General features: G+C 44.9%; 1 protein-coding gene across 2 annotated transcripts in view; it reads right to left on the bottom strand.

Annotated features, from left to right (window-relative positions):
• Positions 1-11658: 11658 nt before the first annotated feature.
• Positions 11659-20993, bottom strand: part of ERBB4 (erb-b2 receptor tyrosine kinase 4) — a 369309-nt gene continuing 359974 nt past the window's right edge. For both annotated transcript variants that reach the window (XM_027894313.1, XM_027894314.1), the window contains one exon: positions 11659-20153. In XM_027894313.1, coding sequence (XP_027750114.1) covers positions 19717-20153 — 437 coding nt within the window. In that variant the 3' untranslated portion in view covers positions 11659-19716. The remainder of the gene's footprint in view (positions 20154-20993) is intronic.

Here is a 20993-nt window from a genome sequence, read left to right as displayed (position 1 = left end):
CTCTCAATTAGAGTGAATAATTACTCAGCTTATTAAATCTGAGCATTTCGTACAACGTGCCAGTAGTTTTCCAGTGCATGTTTTTACTGTCCGTGTATGTCCATTAGATTGATGGATTTGGGTGGTTCAGAGGGCTAATAGTCAAGGAAATGTCATGTGTACGTATATAAAGCTGGATATACATTGCCAGGGCACCATTCAGATTGCTAACAGTAAAATGGGGTGGTGTTACATGAAATAGTGATGGGGTATCACAGAAAAGCTTGATTTCCAAGAACTGAAACAATGGAGAGCTCTGGAGGTAAACCTGGTAATGAGTCTGCTGTTTGAGCCTTAACCCACTGAGGTGTTTATTTCCAGCAGGGAGAAGCAATGACTGGGTACACAGTCAGATACTAAAGATTCATGAACAAACTAACCAGCAAATCCAGAGAAGTATAAATAATGCTAGACAGATATAAATACATTGAGAAATACTTACCTTCAATCCCCCCAAAGTGAGGCGGACTAACAGTGTGAAAGTCCTTCTGAGACTTTTTGTTTTTTTTCTATTTTTTACAACAAAACTGAAAAACTGAAAGTGGACCACGTTCTGCCTGAAATGGGAAGCATGGCATAGTATTACATTTTTTTTTCTGGATGCAAGAAAATGACCATCGCTCACTTGAGGTTTTTCTCTAAAGTTATGGGCCATTCCCTTTTTAGTGGTAATAAACTGCACTACATTCCACTTCACAGTGATGGTTTTTTTACATAATGCCAGGGAATTCAAAAAAAAAAAGAAGGAAAGAATAAAAGTCATTTTCATAATGTGCTTTATTAAAAAGGGAAAGAACTCATATCAACTCTCAGATGATATGTGTTATATTAACAAGCCATTATGTTTTAAGCACTATTTGTAAGTGCTGTGCACATATAGTTTGGGACTTTATTACAGTATACATGAATGTACCAGATGTTCAGAATGTAGAATGGACTAGGACAAAAATCAGGAAGGTTGATTCCTCTGCTCCTGAGCACTGCCAGAGTTGAGGGCCATCTGAGTTGAGGGCGGGTACCAGCATCTCAAGTCTTCCCAGATTTTTGGCCCTATTTTTAGAAAATAACCCTACCTGAATAACAAGAGCAGGACAGTATGTTAATGTAAGCTGAAAATGTTCTTGAATTTGATGCTGTGCCTTTAAATAGCACACAGAACACCACCCCCCTTATCTTCCCTCTGCACTTTTGGCCTGACGACAAGCCTGTAATTATCACAGATTTTTCACATCCTTGGCTAAATTGCGAATTTGGAAGCACTTAATGAAAAAGGTCACTCACCTTGACCAGGCTGAAGTTGCAGTTAGAGGACATTCACTCTCTCCCAAGGCTGGTTGCACGCAAATCCATGAATATTAACGCAGAAATGGTAATGGTTGCTATGATGGGACCCTGCATTCAGCTTGAATACAGTTGCTAAGGCTTCTTGTGACTGGGGGGGCATTTCCTTCTGGAATTACTAAGAAAGGGTTTGCACACCGTCTCTGGGTCTAGAGTTGGATTGGTACGTGAGTCCAGGTCCAGATTTACTGGAAATCCAGACCTTCTCTTGTGATCTGAGCCAAAGAAAATGTTCAAGCGATGTATTTCTTTCATGGTAGGTCCAGCACCTCACCCACCACATCTTTCTTGGTGATGCCTGTGTTTTCGGTAGATTTTGCCTTGGGTGTCATTGCCAGTTATTTGAACATCTGGCACCACTTGGTTCTAGTGTTTGTTTTAAATAAACTGGGCCCTAGCACAGGGAATGTGTTCACTGGCATTGGAAGAACCACAAGTGTGATGAGCTATTTCTGCCAAAGAGTAAAGAAGGGCAGAGAAAGACTCAGAACTTTAGCACAGCCAGAGCTATCAAAGAAGACCCAGCAGGCACATCAAAACTGAATCTTCTTCAAGACCTCTGAGTGTCCATGAAGTGCCAGTGGTAAGGCTGCAGTGATATGGTCAGATTACCACTAGGCAAGGAAATTCAGGACCTTCAGACTTGTTGCACGTGTGACAGTTAATGCCAGGTTGCTGGTGCTCTTTGCTGTTTGCTGCTTCTCATTTATAAAAAAAGATCAAATAGAACTATTGGCATCTCAGGAGATGCCCGATGCAAGTTCGGGTTCTGAGAATAAGGAATCTGCTCTGTATCACAATGACTGTCACCTGCACTCTCTGCTCCACTAACCAGATTTATTGTAAGGCTGCATCAAAAAAATGGAGTCATAAGCTGCGCTGTCCCCAGGGCAACTGGATGGATTAAAATAGCCAAGACAATGATGAATGCTGCCAAGGGGTGTTGATATTGGGCTGCTGGATCTCTGGAGTCTGGAAAATTCCATGAAACAGTCTTTTCACTGGGAGGCTCCAGTTACCATTCTCAGCAATAGAGGGGAACCAATGGAATCCTGTTTCCTCTGCCTTTTCCATCGACAGGGCGGCCAGGCTCTCTGATGAAGCACAGACTTTCCACGCTTTTGAGAATAAAAGTAACTTTGTAACTTCAAATTTAGCTTGCACAGGTCTAATCACCTCTGTCTCTCCACCACTCCAAAATTCAGCTAAGTAAAATGTATCTTTAAATCTGCAGCCAAGTACTGTGGACCCTATGCAAATGACTTGGGAGAAAGTGCATGGCTATAAATTTTGTTTGTGCATTGATGCCATATTTTTTTTGAGTGTGTCCATGCATCTGCATTTTATATTGCACAGGCTTATACAAGTATAAGCTTATACTAAGGAGAGATGAGCACCTATTTATGGGCAGGCAGCAAATCCATTTCTGTGCACATGTATGTGTATGTCTCTGTGTGCTGCTAATGTTTGTTTAAACTGGCATCAGGCCAGGAATTGATGTGTTTGTGAAGTGGGTGCATGAAAGCTTGTCTGCTCTCCCACTGCAGAATCCTGAAGTAGATGTGAGCTGTAACGGAGACCTTTGATTTATAAGACCTTCTCTCTTTGTGGATGTTTGTGTAGGATATCCATGCGATGGCAAATCTAAATTGATAATGGATCATTACCTGCTGGGTTTCAAGGGGAAACTCTGTGTGTGGCCCTGTCAGGTACAAGCCCCTTGTACGAGGCCATTTTATTTTCCAGATGGGAAACTAATTTGAGAGTGTCTGCATTTAAAAGCAGCAGTCCAGAGCCCTGCCATGTCCTTTGCATTGACCTCTTTTGTTCCTTTCTATAAAAAATCTGATTGGAGGCCCTCCACATGTGATTTTCTAGTTTAGTTGGCTGGGAGGAATTTCAGTAATGAATATTCATACCACCACAGGCTAAGGGAAGATCATTTCCAGGGTCTGGGAGCCTGTTGGAAAGGTGATGGTGAGGGGTGGGTGGTTTCCCAGAAGAAGTGCATTCTGAGACAGATAAGATAAAAAACCTGAGCACATGGGAAATCATTCCCTACCTGGCTTTGGCTGCCAGACCCATGAAAATACAAGGCTTTGGCTGACACTGGTGCACAATTACACTCTGATGCCATCAGGATTTGTGGTGGTAGAATGTTATTTCTATTTCTTGGGTGACAGGAGCTTGAACAGGAAAAAGTGGCAGAGACACCCCAAGTATTCTGGGCATCGCTACAAAGACTCAAAAGGACATTGATAGGCTTTTGGGATATCTGCTTTTCTGGCTTTTCAGAGGACCCTCCTGCTGTTGGACTGCTAACGGCTGGGGAACAGCAGGTGATGACTGCCACCACAACAGTTCACTGGCAACACCACCACACAAACTAAGACTCCGTAACCAACATTTATAAGCTGGAAAGCCAAGAAGTAGACAGCAAGACTCACTCACCCTTCAACAGCCCCATTTGGCCTGTGCATAAGCCCAAAACAAAATGGAGATGGACAGTGGCTTGAATGAAGTTACCCCATCACAGAGTGTTGCTGTGCCAGACATGCTGAAGGTTCAGTGTTGGAGTTCAGTGCTGAATATATTGTCATTAAACCAACAGGGGAGGAGAGGTCAAGGAGAATAATGATAAGACTGTCCTATCATAGCAGTGGCCAGCCCAGCCTTGTGCTGACAGCCTGTCAAATGATCTTCTGCTAGAAAATATGACAAAGGATACGGGTTTTTGGCAAAGCTGTTCCTCAGACACTCAGCTCTCACAGAGGACCTGTGATCCTAGGGAAGGCCAGGAGCAGGCTTTCTGCTTGGGGGAGAAGCAGTGGTTATGCATGGGCCACGGCACTCAGAGAATGACTCAACATCAGAGCAGTTAATCTGTTCATACCCAGAAGAAATCCATCCATTGTATCTATACTTAATCAGTCACGCAGCGGGTCTGCCTGCTCATACACATAGATTGTGCAGCCCCATTTCCAGCAACCTCCTTCTCACTTGGTGTGCATCTTCCCTTTCCCCAGCCCCATCCTCCCTTGTTTCCATATTTCTGTCTCTGAAGAACACACTATGGGAAAGATACATTTCTTTTCAGCATCATGCTGACACCCTTTTTCCTCCTCCGAAGCCCTGAAATTAATTAAATTATGTCAATGTTGATTTTATCTGATTTGAAAGTAATTCATCACCCTTTTGCTCGTTCTGTTAGTCCAAGTGATCAGCACATTAATTCATTTGTGAGACTAAGCTCAAGGGTAATTACAGTGAGGAAGCTTAATGCCTCAACGTGTTAGTGTCTGTAATCAGAACTATTTTCTTAATGCAGAACAATTGTTAGACAATTACACTTGGATATCATTGCTCTGGTTGGCAACAGGTGCTGTGTCAAGAGGGGAATAGCAGAAGCTTTTTTTTGCAAGTATTGTATTATCGGCAAATTTGACTCTTTGCAACCTCTCTTTGGGGTTCTGTGCAGCTTACTCCTTCTACAGGTTTTGCATTATTAAATAAGTTGTGAAGTCATCCCTCTCTCTTTTTCAGGCTGGGTTATGTAGGGCACAGAGGAAAAAAGACTCCTGTGGTTTTTTGTTTGTTTGTTGGTTGGTTTTTTGGTGTAATTTTGTTGTTTGGTTGGTTGGTTTTATTTTTTGTTTTGGTTTGGTTTGGGTTTTTTTTTATGTACGTGGGACCGCATAAGCATGGCAAGGGGCACATGCCCTTTCTGAGCAAGGTCATTGCCACTTTTCTCTCCTCTTCTGACTGAGCTGTTGATGCACTTATCTATAAAGAAAGCTTCAAGTTTTAGACACCTTCATTTAAGGTGTCTTAAATGTGTCTATTTCCTCCAGGCCTAGCTCCTGAAGGAAGTTAGAAAATTACAGCTAAATGTCCAAAATTCAGCTTTGATAAAAATGAGTGTCAGGAAATCCCCTGTCCATGCCATCATTTTGCACAGCCTGTGTGATACCCAGCGCTGATATCTGTGGAAAACAGCATCATGTGAGATGAGCAGGTGCGCTGCGGGATCCATGGATCCCATGTTTTCTAGAGGGATTCTTGGGAAAGATGTAGCTCTGGCTCATGCCTGCACAGGGTGGGGTGTGGTGGACAGAAGTGTTGCTTGGCCATACAGTCTGATTCCTTGGTGCAGCAGGAAAAGGAAGGAGGCACAGCGAAGGGTGGGGATAGAACTGCAGCAGTGAGCACGATGCCACTGGAGAAGAATCATGCCCACAGCCTGAACCAAGGCAAGATGGGGCAGCCCAGGACCTCCAAGTTAGTGCTGGTGGTTCAGGGCAGTTCAGTCTTTTGGACTAATGACTCTCGCCCATCTTAACCTTCCGACCGGCGTGTGGCATTTGCTAGGTGGGTGCATGTAGTGTCTAAGGTCACTAAAATTGAGGATTAATTTGCTGCAGTCCCTGTGAACTGGATGGTGTGTCTGGGCAGAGGGATGGCCAGGAACCCCACAAAGTCATTTCTCTTCCTTCCTGGGCAGCTGCAGTGACTTCCAATCTTGCCAAGTGAGTCCAAGTGCTTTGACTTTTCAGCTGGGGAGAGATTTTATTCCAGCTCAGCCTTGAGGTCCTCCAACACACAAGGCACTGTACGTTGCAGAAATTCGCATTTGGGGCAATGTCCCATACACTGCTGATCTTGAAAAATGCATTTCTTGTTATCTGAAGAAAAGCCTCTCTCTGTGCTGTATTGGCAGCATCCTCAGAGGCCTCTGTGTTAGTCCTTAGCAGCAGTCCCAGCCTCCTGCCACAGGTCAGGCAGGGTCGGAAATGAGTTTACAATGATGTGTTTTGCACACACAGAGAAGTTTGTGCCAGTGACAACAACAAGAAGAGCTGTCTGCTTGGGTAGTTTCAGAGGCTATCTACACCCGAAGAAAGGAAAGATAAATCTAAAGTTTCTGTTGTCATTAGTGGTGTAGAACAAATGCTTCTTTTCTGTAAGAGAGCAATCCCTTCTGGTCTCCAGCTGGATTTGCAAAGGGGCTGTGGCAGCGACCACCTCCTCTCTACACATCTGATGTGGTAGGACTGATTTCCTGCTTTCTCCAAAATCTAGGATAAAACAAAACCCTGCTGGCATGTCCTGGGGGGTCTAAGCCCTCTCTTAACAGGCAATCAGGGCATGGTGATGCTTGGGTTTGCTTTCTGTCATCTCTATTCAGTATTCCAAAGTCTTGCTGCAGGTTTGCCAAGGACTGTGACACACCAGGTAAATTTTGACAGAATGGTATGAAAACCAAGAAGATATCTCTGCTGTTCAATGTGTTATAAACTAACTGAAATTCAGGGCAATATCACATTTCTTCTCACCCAGCTTTCAGGTCTGACAATAGGCAATGTAAGCATAATTGGGTGTGTTGTGGTATAACCCCCACTCAGCCACACGTGGTGGGATGGGGAATAGTAAAAGGGTTGAGATCAAGACATTTTAAGAGTTAAGGCAAAAGCTGTCACACACAAGCAAAGTTAACCAAGAAATTAATTCGCTGCTTCCCATAGGCAGGCAGGTGCTCAGCTATTTCCAGGAGAGCAGGGTGATGTGTACAACTCACACAAGAGTGACAAAATGGTCTCACTCTGAATGTTCACCTTTCCTCCATTTTCCCCCCTGCTGAACCATGATGTCATATGGTAAGGTAGGTGGGGTCATTTGGGGTCTGCTGTCCCAGCTGTGTCCCTTACTAGCTTTTTTTGCAGCCCCGGGTGCACTCCTGTTGTGCTGCAATAGAGGGGGATCACCTGCTCAGTGGAACCCTGGCTGGGAATCAGTCGCATTTATGTGCTGCCTCTGACACTGGCTTGCCAGGGAAGCTTAGGCAAGACATATCCCATCTTTTACCTCTTTTGCAACTTTAAACCAATGTCCCATCAGTCCTTGTTCTGCTGATGAGCTCAAATCATGTTACCTCTGTTATTCAGAAAGACACTGAAGCTTGGGATGGAAGAGCCCATTTTACCATCCAAAGACTTCTGATTTATCCCTCTGCTGTCCAAGTTGTAAGGAGCAGCAGGAGACATAGCCTGGCTGTTGTGTCATGGATGTCACTCCTCTGGACTAACCGCAAGTTACTGTAGAAACTACATCTGAAACTACTGAACAATAGCTTAAAAAATATCCATATATTTTTATATGGAGAAGGAGCAGTCTCCTTCTCCATCACACTTCTAGCCAGGGGTGGTGGGACAGCAAAACCCACCAGAAGAAGGAAACGCCTTGCTCACAGATTTTGGTTGCTCTGCTACTGGTTATGGCTTACAGAACCAAAGGAAACAGCAGGATCAGTAAAGTTACTGAGACTGAATTATTTTCCTTGTCACATATCCATGAGGAGGACTCCTTTGGCATCAGTACAGGAACACCCCTGGGCTAAAAATAGCTGGAGAGCACAGGGCTGTGTGAAGAGGAGGGGCAGCCAACCTGACATCTCTTCCAGCCAAAATGATCCGTCTCTCCAGCTCTGGTGCACACAGCTCTGCACTCACCAAAACTGTCCTAATCGATCTGTCCATGTATGTTCGATGTGACGTATTGAAGTGTCTGCTGAGCAAATGTGGGAGTATTAGTACAGGCCAGACAGGGTCTGCCAGTGTTGACTCATAGTTATGCTGCCCTTGAGGACTTGGGGGCCAGCTCAGGCCATGGTAACTGTGTGTGAACCAACACAGGAAAATTATTCAATTGTTACTTCTACCTTCCACGCGTGATCATTTTCTCCCCTGAGGTTATAGATACATTCAATCAAAATAAACACATTTTACACTTCTCTGTAAAAAATGCAAATGCAGAGCAAACATTTCCCTGTCTGCTGCTTTATATTCCTCCATAACCTGTTAATTCTGCACAGAGCAGATAAAGTAATAGAAAAAGAAAGTTCTTCATTGCTTCTAGCCAAGAAAATACATCTAACGGTGGGACATGCAATCTGTCTGCCTCAGATACACAAACAACTCCTGGCTCAGTCTGGTAGATACCATATCTACTGGGGTCCTTGGAAGTTTAGTGGTTCCCATTTCCTCCCACAACCCCTGGCTCCTGGGTTGGAAGCCATCACTGCCCATCAAACACTGATTTTAGGAAATCAGCAAATTCAGACAACACAATATTTTTTAAACATTCCCTTCTTTCCTGCTGCCCTGCTCTCTGTCCAGATCACTCAGGCCACATTGCAAGGCATGGCAGTGTTGGAGCAGATGGCTCTGCTTGTGGGCTGTTTCCCGAGTGTGTCCATTTGGTCAGGCCCTCACAGAACTCCACGTTAGCTGAGGGAATTACCCTGCTCCTGGGGGGCTTCTTGTGTACTTCCCATTTGGGAAGAGCATTTTACAGACAGCAGTGCAGGTGGGGTGGCCTTTGGGTAAGACTGACGTCACTATTCATCTTCAAGCCATGTTACTATATGTATTCCTAACTATGGTTTATTTTCCTTGGTTTGGCAGGATTCTGGGGTGCCACATAAAGCAGTGATGTGGCATTTAGCGCAGAAATCAGCTGGGGAACCCAAACATGCCATCTGCTATGTTAGAATGTAATAGAAGAAGAAAACACCTCCTCTGTGGAAAATTGCTCCCATACATAGAAAAGGAGGAGTGAAGGTGGGTCATTTCCATCCCCAGGTGATGCTTGTGCCCCTCAGATGCAATGATGCACAGAACCACTCACCGTTGACTGACCTGGTGTATCAGTAGTTGGATACTGCTGCTGGTGAGCTGGATTTCACAGGAGCTGTGTCCATGTTTGCTTTCCAGGTTGTCCTCCCTGTGCTGTGCTGCAGCGTGCAATGCCTTCAGCCACAGTTCAGCTGGTGAGAAAAGCGGGGGGAGTCCTGCAGCCCTCAGCCCAAACTGGACCAGCAGGGTCAGGGGCAGAGAAACAGGGAAAGGCACGGGTGCTAAAGCAGCAGGTTACTTCTACCTTCCATGTTTGCTTCTCAGAATAGTTGTTTCTTCATACCCTTCCCTCTTCCCATCCCATCCCTGGTGCTGTTCCCCTGCCTTGCCAGGAGTGCACTTTGGTACAAGGGTCTGAAAAATCATGACTATTTCTATTCAGTGGGAACAAAAGGTTTCCATTGTAGTAATTCATCTGTTCAGCTCAGCACAAGGCCCTGGCATGGGGCACAGCAACATGCACTGTGTGACAGCAACAAAAGAGGATTGCTGGGGGGATGACTGAAAGGAAAATATGACTCCTTTGCTTGTTGCGACAATCTTGTTGACTTGCCATGCGTTGCAGGAAGCAATTCATACAGATTTTCTTTGCATAATAATAGTAAAGGGTTTTTGTGGTGTGAAAAATGCAAAGGGCAGGGGAGGGAATTTATCACAGGGACAAGCACAGTCTTGGCAGAAAGTTTACACCATTTATGCAAAATCACTTTCTGCTGCCCAAATGTTGTCTCTCAGTGACTCAGCATGGTGGAGAGGGTCAGGTGAAGGGATGGAGGTTCAAAGGTTGTGTTAAACTCTTATTTCACTGCTGCCCCATGACAGGGGAGTGCAGCAGAGAGAGCAGGCAGTAGCTGGGCTTTGCTAAGACCAGCCTGCTACACAGCTCGATTTGGTGGTGTTACTTCAGGGTTTTTAACTTCTTTTTGCATATGACTTGTGTTAAAGGTCATAAGTAACACCTTGACACCTCCTGGATTAATGCAGCCCACTCCTGTTGTTCCAGTTTTCTGGTGACTCCCAGCATTAGCTACTGGCAAGGGTGTAGCAGTAGAAACACACACTTTTACAGTTGGGTTTTTTTTTTATGGTAAGTAAAGGAGTCTTTTTAGTTGTGCTGGCTGTTTGTCAGCTGTTCTTTCTGGAGAGGGGAACAGGCATGACAGGTTGGAGGTATGGAATAGGTGTCTCTTTGGAGTTGCTGAGCAAGGACTTAAGACAGACTTGCCTGATAGGAGTTAAACCCAGCAACACCCTGCTCTGGTGGGTTTTGGTTTCTTTTAGTGACCAATAAAGACTCATGCCAGCTCCCTGAGCTGGGCTTGCAGGTGTGCCAGGGGACTTAACCCAGCTATTCCCAGCAGTATTATCTCCTGGAGGATGTGGAGGCTCCCTGCAATCTCTGGGGCTCTTTCAGGGGCAAATTATTGTCACAGACATTCATGACTGCCCACACAATTTGCCTTTATGTCCCCTGTCATGTCATAGCTCCCATCTTCCATGCCAATTTTCTCTGTGGCTGCTGAGGCAGTCTGGGTATTATGTGGTAGCCCATGGACTGGGACATGCCCTTGGTGGCTGCAAGATCAACTTTCATCAGCAGTGAGGCCTCAGGTTTGAGGAATTTCATCTGCATGTGCCCATCTGATTCATGAGTGACACAGGGCTGCAAAGAACTTCATCCCTATCAGTGCAGCATGAAACTGCTTGCAAAAGCTAAACTGTGCTTCTCAGTACCACCTCCAACACCTGAATCCCATGGCCTTCGCTGAGTTTCTCTGAATGAGCTGCAGAGGGTTTTAAATTAATACGTAATAAATAGTGGGTTGATTACTCTTTTCTTTCCTTCACTTTTTCTTTCTTGTACAAGGGTGGGCATGCAGCAGCACTGTTTTGTCTCACCTACCCTCCCTCAAACCCACTCCCCCTCCCCCCAAAACTACAGTTTACATTACCTGCAGCTGTAAAGTGTGAATGCTTAATACTGTTACCCTAATCCCTCTTCAGCAAGCAATACTGTTACAAAGAGCTTGTAGAGAAGGTACCAGCACCGGCACAGCCACTCAGGGAATTGTGTGTATCTGCAATGACCTTTCCAGGCCGCTGGGGATAAAATGTTGAGGTCATTCACGAAAGAAAAAGAGTTGCAATCCAGGGACGCTGGAGTGCTTTAAAATGCGCCTCAAAGAGCCAAATGACCTTTATGTTTTCTCGATAAATGTAAAACGCTTTCCATAGGCCTGGTAATGCAGGGCTAATGCTCTCCAGACAGTGAGGCAGACTGGGGGCAGTGGGGTGTGTGAGTGTGGGGGTGTCGGGTTTGTGTGTCTCTGTAGGTTGATGGTTTTGTGTGTTTGAGTAGGGGTGTATTTCTGTAGGCTGATTGTTTTGTGTGTGTCTGTAGGGGTGTGTGTGTAGGTTGATAGTTGGGGATGTGTGTAGGGGTGTGTGTTGGCTGTGTGTGGCTGCCCCAGCTCAGGGCTACCCCAGAGCTTTCCCCAAACAGGATCTGAGGCCATGGACATGGGAAGTCCGTGGCACTGGCAGTGCTCAAGCCCCCTGATAAGAGATTTCACACGTGCACAGAGACTTTGTTTCATATTTTATTGAATTTCATTTATATTAAATTAAAAATATATTTCTGACAGATTCATGTAACAAAAAGGCAGAACAGTTCTCAAATTGTTCAGCTGGGATGAGTGTGGGTTGATGCAAGGTGGGTCGCAGTCTACAGTTGCCTTAACAAACAGATACAGCTCTACCCCAAGGGTCATGAGGAGAAACTCAGGGCTGGCACATGGGGAGGGGGAGAATAAAACCACACAAAGAGAAGATCCACAGGTTTCTTCCCAGCCTCCAAACAAGACAAAAGGGGAGGGAAGGAAAAAAAGAAAAAAAAAACCAGAAACCATGAAAAGAAGGGAAATTATGCTAAATTATGCTAATATTAACCCAGGTCAGTAAGTATTTTAGCAGTGTATAATCCTCGATAGCTAAATTATGAGGAACAAAAGGTTAAAGTAACATTAAGCCACACACAATTGGCTTATCCTACTGTGTAAGCAAGTGCAGAAAGTCTGAACACACCACAATAGTGCTAAAACACAGAATTACACAGAATGCCAAAAATGGTACTTCTAACCAAAACCAGAGGGTGGGAAGGGATAGAAAGGAAAGGGGAGGAGCAGCTTAAATCACAAGCAAATTACTTATATACAAATCAACCCTAAGGACAATTATGTTCCAAATAATGGTGTCCACAAGGAAAATAAAAGCAACATTATCCTTATTTACAAATGCAACTAGCTGTGTCTTTAACAAGCTATAAAAATACTATTCACATTTTCAAAGTAACATACAGTAGTTCTTGTATTTTTTTTTTATTTTTATTTCAAAAAGGCAGCTAACTCTGAATGCATCACTTTGCAAGAAATGAATGCCTTCCCCAACATGCCGACACTTCTCTTCTGAAGCTACTTCATAAGGCAGAAGTATTTTTGTTTTGTCTCTCTGTGCTCTGAGAGATAATATTTGGATAACTGGCTAAAACCCAGACCCCCCATCGTCCCTGCATCATGGCCATCTCCCATTGGGTGGCCATGGACTGGCTGCAGTGACAGCAGCCCATGCAGGCACCGTGGCCAGAGTGTCTCCCAGGAGCTCAATGCTGTCCCTGTGTTTTCTCCTGGTGGGAGCCTTTGATTCCAAGGGGACAGCAATGTCATCCTCCGGGCCTGGGAATTTGAGTCTCATCAGAAAAACTCAGTGGTTCTGGGCCACCAGGTCAGGAAATGCAATTTGGCTATCTCTGTTCTTAGAAAGAGACTTCTTTTTCTCCCTCAGTTTTCCCTCCCTACACTAGGCTGGCTACCTCTTTAGAAATTCCAGCTTAGAATGTTGGGGAAATAGCAAAACCTGGGCAACAAAAGGGATTAAAACCATTGTGAATAATGTATTGAATGGGCATCAATTTCCAACATTAAAATGCTATAAAAAAATTTCATGTTTTCTCATCGACCTTCATTTTCCTCTCACATCACCCTACCACAAAAAGACAAGTACACAGCACCTACCTCCAGTCCCATGTCCAAAGGAACAGTGGTTTTTGTGCATTCAAAGTTAGCTACCTCCTACACAGCTGCTCAGTTAATAATCGACCCATTTAACAGCAGGACCAGTTTATGCTACATATGTCAGAGTACCTTACCTCGAAAGAACGGCATACATATCTACACTTACTTATAAAATACCAGTCACAGTTCGGTACCGCGGTTATCCCAAAAGGGTTTAGTCCTCGTAGTGCTATGGACAATACAGTGTTTTCCCCCCAGGAGGGCCCAAAGGTTGGTCTGGGGCCCAAATTGCTGGCAAACAACAGCCAATGGCTCCATGTACCCACGGCCCTGGTCATACCTGAGCCACCAGCCACCAGCCGGAGGGTGCTGGCTGGGATGCACCTTTGCCCTGGTGGGGTCATCCACAACACAGCTGGAACACAATTTCATGGCTTTTTTATTGAAGAGGGGAGAAGAACTGGGACATAATCACTCATTGCCTAACGCCTTACAAAGCTCCCCTTAAAACCCCTCTCTACCAAGGCCCACAAAGCTCACTCCTAAAATTAAATCATAAAAAAAGAAAGGGGAAAAAAAAAAAAAAAAAGGCAGCTTTGACTCCTCTTTTCTGTCGGGGTCATGTCCTTGGGTTTTCCCCTCACACCTTTTCCCGGCCTGTTGGCACAGACTCCAGCTGGAGGATAGATACCCTGTGTGGAAGGCATCCCTCTGGCTCTGCTTGGGACTGCCTACAGTTCAAGCAAGTCCCACCACCATCAGTCAGACCTGAACACTCACAAAATCTCCCAAAAGGTGCTATACATGGTCCAAACCTACAGGCAGATCCCAGCCATCACTGCAAGCACCACTAACAACAGCCTCACATGTCCATGATTTCCTCAAGAACAATAAATCCACCATCACAACAACCTACTAATCCACACAGTGGTAAAATAAAACTGTGCTAAAGCAAACTTAAAACAAAGGTGGAGACATGATTTTTTGGCATTTTAGAGCGGTGCTTCTAGCCACAAAGCTGTTATTTGTTCCCAATTTGAAAGCCCCACTTGTAATGCTGATCACCTTTTCCATCTGCGTAACAAACACTCAGCAACAGGCAGAAAATTAAGGAGGGAACCTTGCACACACAGCAGTACTGCACAGTGACTTCCCTTTGAGACAACTACAGCTCCCTGCACGTGATGGAGCATGAGCATTACACCAACCACCCCACCCTGCACACCCTTGGTTTTCTAGAATACAATCTGAACCCAAATCCAAGATTTTATATAACCACAGACAAGCTGTTTTGTCAGTAGCAGAGGTCTAAGATTCAGAGCAGTGAGAATACTGCAAGTGACAGAGCTAGAAATGAGCAGAGTCTTTGTGTATCACCACCTTTTGAAAAAGCCTTGTGAACAGAACTCGAGGTGATACCGTCCCCTCTGAGATGCTCTCTAAGAGCTAAAGGGGTGACTGATAACCAGAGGCCTGGCTATCATTTATGTTAAATCCTCTGTTCCATCCATCACCTCCAAATTAAACAGCCTTACAGGCAGGTAGGCATCAATCTGAGCTCCACAGTTCTGAAACACCCTTGAGAAATCAGGGAGGAAGCCCTGAAACACTAGTTCAGCAAAGATGAGGGAAACAACCATCCCAATAAGTGGGTGCTGCCCAGTGGGCAGGCCCTGGACACTTCTGGTACTCCCATTCCCTACCCCAAAAAAGGTGGGCAGATACAGGGTGTGAGTGTGCGAGTCCCCATGCTTGTGGGTGCTGCAGTGGCTGCTACCCCTTCCAGAAGGGCACACCTGCCCAGTGCACAGGGAACAGCTTACTGGGATGCCTTCAGTTATTCTGAGCAATTACACAACCAACAGCCTAATTCTGACTTGTGCCAGCCTCCTGATCTCCCAGATGGAATAAAGGAGTTCAAACAATCCTGTCATTCCTTTAGCTGCCACGATGATGCACAACACCTACACAGACACCCTATCAAACAAAAAAGATTTTTCCTGTAACATCTGAGGTTCCCATATAGATCCATCCCCAAACCCAAGCTCTGTATCTAGGCTGACTCGCCTCACAGCTTGTACTTCTCCCCTGTCCTGCCCAGCTCTACCTAAAGCTACGGAAAGAGTGAATCCACAGAGTCGTGGCTGAGCTGCTCTGCCAAAGCTGTCATTTTCTTTGCTCCTAGGCTGGGATTGGTCGTGGATGAGCATGAAGGAAATGCTCTCCCTCACAAATCTTTAGTGGAAACTGGTATCAGATCATTGCAGACAAGTCTTGCAGTCAAGAAACACATTTTCTACCAAATAAGTAATACAACCGGGGTTAACACGTCCTATCTTTGTACCCAGAAAAGGATTTTGAGGCTGAGCTCAAGGTACCTGAAACAGACCCCCACGGTGGCTCCTACTGCGGATATTAGCTCAGATTTATTTCCATCTCTTACTACCTGTGAGAGAAGACCTGTTTGAAAGCAAATTGTAAATACTCTGCTACATCTGAGTGAGAGGCCATGTAAGAATCCCTCCCAGCTATTTTACAGAAAAAGAAAAAAATTTGAAAAGAACTGAAGATGGGAACTTAAAAGTTGTTGTTTTCAGTCCATTGTGTTACAGCAAGTCAATCAACTCCAGCATCCACGTCTGTTTGCAACAACCCTCAGGTAGATAATAACAGCTAAGACAAGTATCACTGAAAGAGATTAGGAAAAAATAAGCTGTTGTTCTCTTTCCTTTAGTACGTTTCTTTGTGCCTTGGACAATGGCTGATACACACCCGGGTAAAAACCTGCTCTTCAGAACTTGGTCACTGCTCTTCTGTCATTCAGGCCATGATAAGGGGAAGGAGAACATTCACAAATAGGAGACTGCATTAAAAAAAATCCATAGAAACCAAGTGTTCCATGTTCTCTGCAGGACTAGAGAGTGAATTACCCCGAAGTACTTCTGTTGATGGACTCACCTGCTGCTTTGTGCTGACAAAATGCAGTTTGTGTGTGGAAATACCTGCTTTTCTCCCAAACCTGTCATTATTCATTAAAGAGCCTGGCCCTCATCTTTCACACCATAATACACTTGAATGTTTGCCATGATCTCGCCATGTGCATCTGCCCAATTCCTCTCATCAAGCCAAGCAGTGATACCCCCTGAGGCAAAGATGTGAGTTAGGGCCAGCCAGATGTTTCTGCTGATCAAATGAAAGCAGCCAAACAGTTCTGCTGCTCTCAGTTTCCCTTTTTACCTTTAACCATGGTTAAACTTTCCCTGTCAAAGAGACAAAAGCTGCCAGCACGGCTCAAAACTACCCTTCCAGAGGAGAGGGGCAGGTCTGTGGGCTGTGTTCAGAGAACTCCTCCTCTTACAGGGAGAAGGAGTCATTTAACCAGATGCCTCAGAACCAGGCAGGCCCATCTGTTGGGCACGGGTCAGCTACTGGCATAGCAGGAAATCTGAGAGCCAGTTTTGGCAACTGCACTCAAACCAGCAGCTCAGAAAATGAAAAAAATAATAATAATAAAAAAAAAAAATTGTGAAGCTACAGTGTGTGGAGTCTTCCCTCATCACGAATCACTGTGTTCATTAACCTTCAGCTATTCCAGACCCAGCTAGCATGGCTTGGCACTGCTCAGCCTGGCTGCCAGTCAGCCTTACCCAAAGGCAGGTCCCATTCCAGCCTTCCTGCTGCCTCACTTCCAGGAACCTCTGCATTTCCACACTACTTAATATATTATAGTACACCCACAGTCAACAAATAAAATGAATAAATAATTCAAGTTTTTGTAAGAAATAAAATATTAAATTGTTAAACCCCACCATTATTTACATTTGGATTACTCGGCGGGCTTGTTTCCAACACTGGCACTACTTCACTACCCGAGGAACAAACAGGCCTCACCTTGTGTTAGCAGCTACATCCCAGCATCATCCTGCCCAGCTCCAGAGGTGTTGTGCCTCTGCCCCAGCAGCCTTTGAGAACACCTCTGAATTCAAGCATGTGACCTGTGCTGGGATTTTATTTCATTTTTTTTCTCCCTTAGGAGTTACTCTGTAAAAAGACTTATTCAGGGACAAATCAACCCCTTTCTCTGGCACAGCCTCTCAGGTGCAGGATGCTAACCATCTATCCCCCGCCAGTCATCTGTTGGCTGTTTTATTCTGCCACGTCAAACCACCTTGGTACCACTTGACCCAACGTCTCCTTCGAACAGCCCGAAGATCTGTACCTGTTCTTGCTGTTTTCAGACCCTTCAGCTACATATTCAGTTTTCAGGTTTAACATCCTCCCCCTGGGGGCTTCAAGCTGACTTGGACACACGTGATGCAGAAACAGGTTATTGGCTGAACCAGACTTGTGATTACACACAGTTTGTTTTCCATCTACAAGAGTAACAACCAACCCAGGTTTGAAATCCCTTTCATACCTTTGTCAAGCTGACCCTGAGCCACCAAGCTTTGGGTAACTATTGCTTGTATCTTACTCCTTCCTCTGCTTTCCTCAGATTAAAGGTGGCAAGCTGTTGGGATGGCAGGAATTCAGAGGAGGGTGATGCTATATCCAGACCACCCCTCGTTGCTGGTTTTGTTGCCAGGTTAGGTCACCCCAAAGATCTTTGACTCTAACAGAACTGAAGTGCATAAACCGAAAAAAGTCTTGTGTCACCCAAGACTGCCATCCATTAACTATTGCTTCTTCCCCTTTAAAAACCTTGGTGGATAGATCAAAGGTACTTAATAGTTCCTTAAGATTTTTTTGTGGGAAGTAGGTATGCAAATGCTCTTACACACACAGGTCTTGGTGAGTCAGGAGCAAGCCATCGGTGTCTCCGGCCCTTAGACCTTCCTTCCCAGCTCCATCTTGCTAAAAACGTCCAGAACTCTGGCTGAAAGAGATTTCAAAGAGGAGCAGGCCAGGGGATGGGGTGGGGGTGTCTAGCTAAAAAATGAGGTTGATGAGAGCAGGACTATATGCAAGGAGACTGACTCATATTTACATTTTTGACAGAAAGCTCTCCGAGTCATGCACATTTTGACTTCTCAAACCTCATACGCACCATCTTCTGTGCCAGAATAATCTTCCTTTTCGAAAAAAGGTATTGTTCTGTGCTGCAAGCCAGAGCAGGATATTTGCTTCCCCTGACCCATTCCACGCCTTGCTCTGCTGTCCTTCACACAGCAGCAGCAAGAGCTGGCTGCTCTGTTACTGTATTCTCTGAAGCAATCAATATCTCAGCCTCTCTGAGCTGGCAGACATTGTTCCAAAGACTTGATTTGCTTCATTTTGGCATTTCCACAGTCATCCTTTACATATAATAATTATTTTTTTTTTAATTTAAAATTACTATTTTGTATTTTGCTGGTCACTTCCATATTGCTTCATTCAAAATCCAGAAAACAGTTCAAATAAAATTAGAGCTTAAGTGCAAACTAACATTCCAGTGAACTGCTATGTGCATTCTCTCCAGTCTAGTATCTGTCTTCCAGTTTAAAGGACTGTTCCCACCGTCACTCCACAAAACACCAGCAGACTCCAGGACCCCTATCAAACTCTCCAGTTCTGTCTTGTCCTCAGTGTTGCCTGACAGCATCCCCAACTCCCTTCGTGATCATGAAGAAGAAAAAGAGGGAAGAATTAGTGTAGGTCTTTTGAGGTGTTTAAAGTCAGCTGGTATAAAACAGGAAAGCAAAGCTTTTGGCATATAAATCGTGGTTTCGTGGCCTGTTTTTTAGCTTCCAAAAAGAACAGGCTGGAGGTGTGGTTTTGTTACTCTCTTCTGAAAGGGACTTTGTGTTTAAAATGTTTGCCCTGTTGGCAAATATACAAAAATGTTGTGTCATGTACCAGTTCTGAGTGGGAGTCTCTGTGGTTGGGAATTGGCACAAAATCATGGTGTGGCTCAGAAGAAGGGTTTAGCCATATATGGGGGTCACATCATCGTTTCTTGGAAAGCCGCAATGAAGATCTGAATGTTTATGAAAAGCCTCATTAGTCATTTTCAGTTGCCGGGATAGAAAGGGTAAGAGAAAGAAATTGGATTCTCTAACTCAAGTACAATGCTATCACACGGGATATAAAAATTGTCCATTTTTTCACCCTGATGGAAACTGCATTGAGATTTCCAGGAATGCTGTACAGACTCTCATCAGTTTCTGCTGAAAGAATCAGCTGCTCTGTGGCTTTTCCTACAGTGTCTGGTTGAACCACTGAGAATGAGCTCAACCTCAGGCAACGCTGCCACTGGCCTTTCCTGGTGCCCACTGGCTTCTCTGAGTATCCGATCCGCGGAATTTGTGAAGAGTGAGAAAGGCCAGGTTGTACATGCCTTCTTTCAGTCTCTTTCCTTCCTTTTTTCCAGGTTGCCAACCCAATCTGCCATCAACTCCAAGAAATCCTTTCACTTAGAAATATCAAAAATGAGTGAACTGGCAAGAGGAGGAAGCTTGTGGGAGAAAGAGAGGGAAGGAGGGAGGAAGGGAAGTTGGGGGAGAGGGAGGACAGGGAAAGAGAGAAAAGGAGAGTGAGAGAGATAGAGTGAGGCAGTTAAAAGGGGTTGCCTTTCCACTTCTGCGAGACCGCAGCCTTTACACCACCGTGTTTCTGTGTCTGTAGGGCGGTGGGGGCAGCACAGTGCCAGGCTTCAGGGAGAACTCGGAGAGGTATTCGGGATTCTCTGCCACAATGGGCCGGATCCGTCCATTCTGCTTGTAAAAGTATTTTGTGCTGTACTCCTGCAGGTAGTCCGGGTGCTGGAGGGTGCTTCGTGGGGGCAGGCTGTGGTTCCAGTAGTCGGGGTTGTCGAAGGCCTTCTTGGCTTTCTCCGGCAAATTGTTCTTCAGGTACTCGGCGTTTTCCAAGGTGTTTGCAAAAGTGTTGAGGTACAACGGCTCATTCACATACTCATCCTCTGCTTTGGGCTGCCCGTTTGGTGCATTGTGATACTCTGGGTTGTCCACGGCTTGGAGATCTCCATTCTTTCGTCTGGAAACAAACGGGTTCTCTTCCACCGGGTTTAGGTAATCTAAGGGAGGATCAAAAATAAATCAGCCAAGAGAGGGAGTAATCCATCATGTAGCAGGCATCGTGGGACCAGAAACAGCACTTGGACTAGTGAGTCCTCTACCCCAACCATTCCTAAAACTCCCGATGAAATCAGGAGTTTCAACTATGTTGAACACACACTGACAAAAAGTAAAGTATTTACAAATTAAATAGACATTATGGGTTAAAACTAAGACCTCAGAAGACAAACTAACTCATCAAACATAATGGACAACTAAACTACAGCTCTCACTGAGCCGTAGCCTGTGTGCTGTCCTGAAATTCTCACTATTCAATCTACAGATCCAAACTTACTGACCGACTTCTGCCTTTGCTGCTGACTGTCTCAGTGCAACCTTGGACCTATCAGCAAACCCTCTGCTCTGCAGTCTTTCCACCCAGAAAACTCTATAGAAATCTTAGTTAAGCCTCTCTGCACAAAACCTATCCCCAAGGGCTAACTTCTAAGACAGCTTCATTTCTAACAGAACAATTTTCCTTATTAAAAACCTTCCATCCCTGAAGGACAAAGGGCCTCAAAGCATTATTAAAAAAATGATTCAAATGAGCTTTGGACAGGGTAAAAAAGAGCCTTACATCAGCTGCAAAACAGGACTTGGAGCAGGTTACAGTTGCTTCAAATCACTTGTTGTGGATTAACACTACAAAAGAATCGTAGTTGAATTGCAGAAAAGTTTTAAGGCATATACTTGGACATGGAAAATGCTTGCTTGCTTGCATGGAAATCTTGACAAGAGGTGGGGAGGGAAGAGAAACATAAAGAGATTGGTTGTCCTGGGTTAAAACCATGCACCTAGTA

Source organism: Empidonax traillii, unplaced genomic scaffold (genome assembly GCF_003031625.1).
Source record: "Empidonax traillii isolate 1590-97213 ecotype Southwest subspecies unplaced genomic scaffold, ASM303162v1 scaffold424:size506307, whole genome shotgun sequence".
NCBI lineage: Eukaryota > Metazoa > Chordata > Aves > Passeriformes > Tyrannidae > Empidonax > Empidonax traillii.
The sequence above is the reverse complement of the archived record's forward strand: the minus strand, read 5'-3'. Positions and strand labels throughout refer to the sequence as shown.